The sequence below is a fragment of the Monopterus albus genome, unplaced genomic scaffold (genome assembly GCF_001952655.1).
Source record: "Monopterus albus unplaced genomic scaffold, M_albus_1.0 scaffold336.1, whole genome shotgun sequence".
Lineage (NCBI taxonomy): Eukaryota > Metazoa > Chordata > Actinopteri > Synbranchiformes > Synbranchidae > Monopterus > Monopterus albus.
The window spans coordinates 124807-130661 of NW_018128216.1; the positions used below are offsets into that span (position 1 = coordinate 124807).

The 5855-nt window shown below is 38.5% G+C and overlaps 1 protein-coding gene across 1 annotated transcript in view; it reads left to right on the plus strand.

Moving 5' to 3' along the window:
* LOC109974516 (G2/M phase-specific E3 ubiquitin-protein ligase) overlaps positions 1 to 5498 on the plus strand; it is a 12683-nt gene extending 7185 nt beyond the window's left edge. Inside the window, exons 3-6 of the mRNA XM_020624725.1 lie at positions 1704 to 2026; positions 2160 to 2376; positions 3833 to 4047; positions 4149 to 5498. Coding sequence (XP_020480381.1) covers positions 1704 to 2026; positions 2160 to 2376; positions 3833 to 4047; positions 4149 to 4414 — 1021 coding nt within the window. The 3' untranslated portion in view covers positions 4415 to 5498. The remainder of the gene's footprint in view (positions 1 to 1703; positions 2027 to 2159; positions 2377 to 3832; positions 4048 to 4148) is intronic.
* Positions 5499 to 5855: the final 357 nt, after the last annotated feature.

Below are 5855 nucleotides of genomic sequence, written 5' to 3' on the forward strand. Positions count from 1 at the left end.
GAAGGCTCTCCTCAGTGCAAGACACATGAAAGCCTGCATGGAGTTTGCTCAAAAACACCTGAAGGACTCCAAGATGGTGAGAAATAAGATTCTCTGGTCTGATGAGACCAAGATAGAACTTTTTGGCCTTAATTCTAAGCAGTATGTGTGGAGAAAACCAGGCACTGCTCATCACCTGTCCAATACAGTCCCAACAGTGAAGCATGGTGGTGGCAGCATCATGCTATGGGGGTGTTTTTTGAAAACCTTCTCCAGAGTGCTCAGGACCTCAGACTGGGCTGAAGGTTCACCTTCCAACAAGACAATGACCCTAAGCACGCAGCTAAAATAACGAAGGAGTGGCTTCACAACAACTCTGTGACTGTTCTTGAATGGTCCCGCCAGAGCCCTGACTTAAACCCAATTGAGCATCTCTGGAGAGACCTGAAAATGGCTGTCCACCAACGTTTACCATCCAACCTGACAGCACTGGAGAGGATCTGCAAGGAGGAATGGCAGAGGATCCCCAAATGCAGGTGTGAACTTGTTGCATCATTCCCAAAAAGACTCATGGCTGTATTAGCTCAAAAGGGTGCTTCTACTAAATACTGAGCAAAGGGTCTGAATACTTATGACCATGTGATATTTCAGTTTTTCTTTTTTAATAAATCTGCAAAAATGTCAAAAATTCTGTGTTTTTCTGTCAATATGGGGTGCTGTGTGTACATTAATGAGGAAAAAAATGAACTTAAATGATTTTAGCATATGGCTGCAATATAACAAAGAGTGAAAAATTTAAGGGTGTCTGAATACTTTCCGTACCCACTGTACACTCATGCAGTGCTCAGTATGTTGACTGTAGTTAATTCATGTGAATTAAAATAAAACAAACACTAGATTTATGTACTGTAGTTCACAGCTGAGTCTAAAAAGGTGTATGTAAAAAATGAGTTGAGTTTTTGTAGAGCAAATGACTACTGCACAGTAATGCATGCACAGTAATTGTCCAGCAGAGAAGTTGCAGTTGTGACTGCTGGTTGTAATATTGTGTGCTCGCGCTTCTTTTATTTTATCAAAAATTTTTTTTTGGCATTTTGGGGAAGGGAAATCATGAAATAATTTCATCCTGAAAGAGGCCTGCATACTTAAGAAGGTTAAAAGCTACTGTATTTCAGTATGTTGTGTAGTAGACTATTTAGCCAGTTGCATGTAATATTTAATTGGAGTGGTGGCAGTGCAGTGCTTTCTTTGTTGACCGAAGGTTTAAAGTTAATTTGCACAGGTTTCTGGTATTTATTTTATGTAATCACAATCAGAAAGCAAATCCCATGAAATTTAAACAGTGTCTAGAGTCACTGCACTTCTATAGTGATCAGAATTTTTCTGGTAGAAATACTGCATTGTTATTAAGTAGGCATCAGTACTCAGATTTAAGTACTCATACTCTGTATGGAAAAAGTGGTACCAGTGCATCCCTATACAAAGCCTATTGTGTGGTTTAGAAAGGAGTTGGCAATAATAGTGAAGGAGACATTTTAAACTAGTACAGTTGTTAAAGCTTACTTAGGTGTGGTTGGTCCTGATAGGAGTGTTTCTTTTTTGTTTTTTTTTTGTTTTTTTAAGGATAATTATGATTTAGTTGTGTGTGAATAACACTGTCTGGAAATGTATTCTGTTATTCCTTTAAGTAATTATTATTTTTGGCTTTTTATTTGTTTTAACAGGGTATCTGAATGCCTAGACACTAAATCAGCACAGGAGGTGCTTCTCAGTCTAGCAGCCCAAATTGACAGTAACAAGAGATGCAGGTTCAACATCAATCGTTCTTCAGTTCTGGATGGTGCCTTGCGGGCCTTCAAACGATTGTCCTACAATCCCAAGTCCCAGATGTGCATCAAGTTTTCTGATGACTTGGGAGTGGATGAAGAGGCCGTGGACCTTGGTGGCCCTAGGAGAGAGTTTTTACGATTGCTTATGGAAGCCCTGATGGTATCACCAATGTTTGAAGGAAGGGACGGAAAACTGAATTTGGCTCTGGACAGTACTGGTATGTACTATGTACTTGCTCTCAGTGTGTTGATTTACACAATCAATTCCCCATTACCACAACCCTTGTATCATCACAGGTGTTGTCCCTCTCGTGTATGCTTGTTTTGTCTTTATCACTATCTTTTCACCAGCTTTAAGAGACGATCGGTATTTCATTGCTGGCCAAGCCATTGCTGTAAGCCTTGTTCATGGTGGTCCTGCACCAGGTTTCTTTGCACCAACACTGTATTCTTGTCTGATTGGTGGCAAGTCCTCAGTAAACCCTGTCTTAGAAGACATTGCTGACACCGACCTGTATGAAAAGGTTCAAAAGGTAAGTATAGTGGAATATGAATATTTTAAGTGCATGTAACATTTCACGTCTTTAGCTCAATGGTTACAGAAAGTTATCACTTTATGGGCCCTAGTTTACTCACTCACTAGTGTCCTAGGACTGAATTAGCTGAGGCAACCACAGTTTAAGTAAGGCACAATTTTTAAGGAAAAAAACATTTGGATGAGTGACACAATAGTGTAGCACTGTGGTTTTCAAAGTGGGAAGCACACCTCATGTGTGGGGGGGATAAGAGAAAAAAAATAACCCAGAAAAAATGATTGTAGACATTAAATATCAAGTAGGCTATGTGTAGGCCAAAATAGATTGACACCTACAGTGAGTTTGGGGCGAGAAGAAAGGTATGACAGTGATTGGGGTGCTTTGTATACAAAGCTAGAGGAACTGTGGTCTCAGAAGAAAGTAACTGAGACATTATTAAAATTGTGAATACAGAGGCAACAGAAGCATCATAACACATTGCATTACACAGAGCTGAGGCAGGTATATGGAATGCACATGATGCTGAGACAGTAATATGACAAGCACTGCTGTGTATGGTGTGGAGTTATGATTTGGCCAACTCATTTTGGTGTATTCAGAAGTTATTTGACTTCAGTAAAATTGTACAAATAGGCCTTACAATGTATGATTTTGTTGAATTGAGACTATTTTAATAAGGCTATAGTTCAGTGTGTTTTAATTTTGTGATAAAACTGTGGAGGATTAATCAGTAAACAATTTTGTGTGCTGATTTTTATAATTTTTTTGATTTTTATAATTTTTTAAAGTCCTTTAGAGTGGAATTGTGTTTCAAAATAGTCTTTGCTTAAAAGATGTACATGTATTGTTGAAAGTCATTTTTGGTTGAGTGGAACATATAGTAAGCTACACCAGTAGTAGGGGTGGGAGTGAGGGGCTGTTTTCATTATCCCTGCTGAGGGGAGGCTCACCTTCCTATACTTTGAAAACCCCTGGTGTTGCAGATAGTGTAATTTGTACAACTGTTTAAATTAACAACATTAACAGTACTAGTTTGCTGAAGCAGTGCAACTTCACATTGTAAATTCTGACAATATTTTAATTGATGTGATACAGCAGTGTTTACATCATTGAAAGATGAAATGACGCTGTTGGTAACCATTGGCAAGTATTCCTTGGCATTGGATTAATGAGCCTCAGTTATTTGGGGCATCTTGCATAAGGAAGGAGAATACAGAGCTATAACTAGCTAATTTTTCTGCTAAAAATTATTACCTGTTAAAGTTGGGAATGAACAAGATTTCAAATTAAGCTTCTCAATGCATGTTGCATGTATGGTCTAATATTTCTATGCCCTCCCTAATACTGTATCATCCCAATTACTGATGGGATAGTCAGTCGTCTTGTTCTTATTATGCATTAGTGATGCAAGTCCTTCCTTTGGCTACTGCTAGCTTTACATTAGATGATTCAAAATGTATTTGATATGTGCATTTTTTTTTCTCATAGATTCAGGGAGGGGCTGAAGACCCTTGGTGTTCTGGATGCAATCCAAAGGCATCCAGACAGTTTTAGACCCTTAATGTGCCATGAACCATCCCCACTCACTGCTGACATGATTGATCACCTTTTCCACATCCGGCTGTCTGTAGTGGGAAGCAACAAGAGAAGAGCAGAAGAAGTTGTTGTCCCATTTTGGAGGGATTACCTACAGGATGTTGAAGGTAAATGCTACTGCTAGGCACTGCTTTGTCTGTCATTTGGTTGGTCCATCCATGTACACAGTATTAGACTACTAATGCCACATTTCCATTGCAATTAATAGTAGCGATTAATTCCTTTCTTCTTAAATCAAAGCTTGGTAAAATCCTAGCCTTTGCCACAGGTGCAAGTGTCATCCCTCCAATTGGCTTCTCCCCTCAGCCATCAATTGATTTTCTGCATGATCAGTCTTTCAGCCCCAAATGCCATTTGCCTATGGCAAACACCTGCATCAACTGCCTTAAGTTGCCACTGCTTGACACATATGAGGATTTCAAGGAGAGCATGGACTTTGCATTACATAACACTCAGGGATTTGGTAGACGGTAACTTCAGAAACATTGTTTGTTTCAAATCTGTTGTTCAGGATACTTCAGTTATACAGGTTGCACTGTGAAAATGTGAGGTTCTGCTTTTTATTGTGGAATAATTAAGGTACTGAAAATGCACTTAAATGTTATTTGAAAGAACTACTTTATTGTTTTTCAAAGAGTAACAAACATGTTTGGCATTTTACAACCAATTCATTTATCAGCATTTGAATTCTTTAATCAGCTAACTGCAACAGTTATTACAAGTGTGAGTTCATTTTTCTTGGTCAATATAAAGGCACAGTAGTGCAAAGGAAATAGTAATGAGTTTGCTCAAAAAAAAAAAAGTGTGTTAGCAAGTGTTTGTATTTTCCACAGCGTTGTTATTCACTAAAAAAAAACTCAATAGACTTAAAAATAAATGTATGCCATGGTTACCATCACTCATTGGGTCTACTGTCTCTTGAATATTGTTCAGAACAGTTTGATTTATATTAAAGTCATTTACAGGAACAAATATAGTTTTCAGTCTCTAACTGAAGAGAGGTCTCATCTATAAATCCAGAGGGTTCGTTTCCTGCAAAAATATCATCAATTGTCAAGTTACCAGTTCCAGCACTATTGAGAACACCTCTCTGCCAAAGTTGGAGAGGGGTTTGTCCTCCTTGAGTAGATAATCCATGGTTGTTCCACTGATTTCGGAATTCTGCAGCTGCCCTTTGAACTCTTGGTAGGTAGATATAGTGAAGACAGAAAAGATGGAGCTCATTGGTGGAATTCAGTATGCCCTCATTTTCCATGAAGGTAAAGAGATTACTGAAGTGGATTGATACAACTCTGTTTAACTCCGCCCACAACCGTTCTATCCTCTGATTGTGGACGCTACGTCCAGTAATGACACTGCATCTGTTTAAGCCCCTTCTTTCCAGCATATAACGGGCAACCCCTATGTTCTCCATGCCGTGGTCACAACGTATTCTTAAGGGAAGGCCAAAGCTTTGTACACCAGTGCAAAATAGATCCAATACACTTGATGCTCTGTTGTTATTGAGACACTGCAAGTATATAATGGTCCGGCTAAAGCCATTAATGCATCCATGACCATCCTCCACCTCACCAGTTTATGGTTTCCATCTATGTGCCTGTTGGGAGAAAATGTGTAAATAGTTACAAAATATATGCAACCATTTTGAATAATGACCAGAATGCATTCCTTACATGCTTGAACTATTTGAAGTTAAAGGGGCAGTTAATCTAAATGGTTTAGAGATGTCTACTCAATGCACTGCACTGAGAAATTAAATTCACTCTGTGGTTCTCAAGCAACAGAGAAATGACAGCTTATAACCTAATTAATTTTCTGAGAAGCAATGTTATTATTCCAGTATATTCACAGGTCACATTTCACAGGGACTACTTTTGTAGAAAGTAAATAAGAATAACCTCAAACTCATTGATTA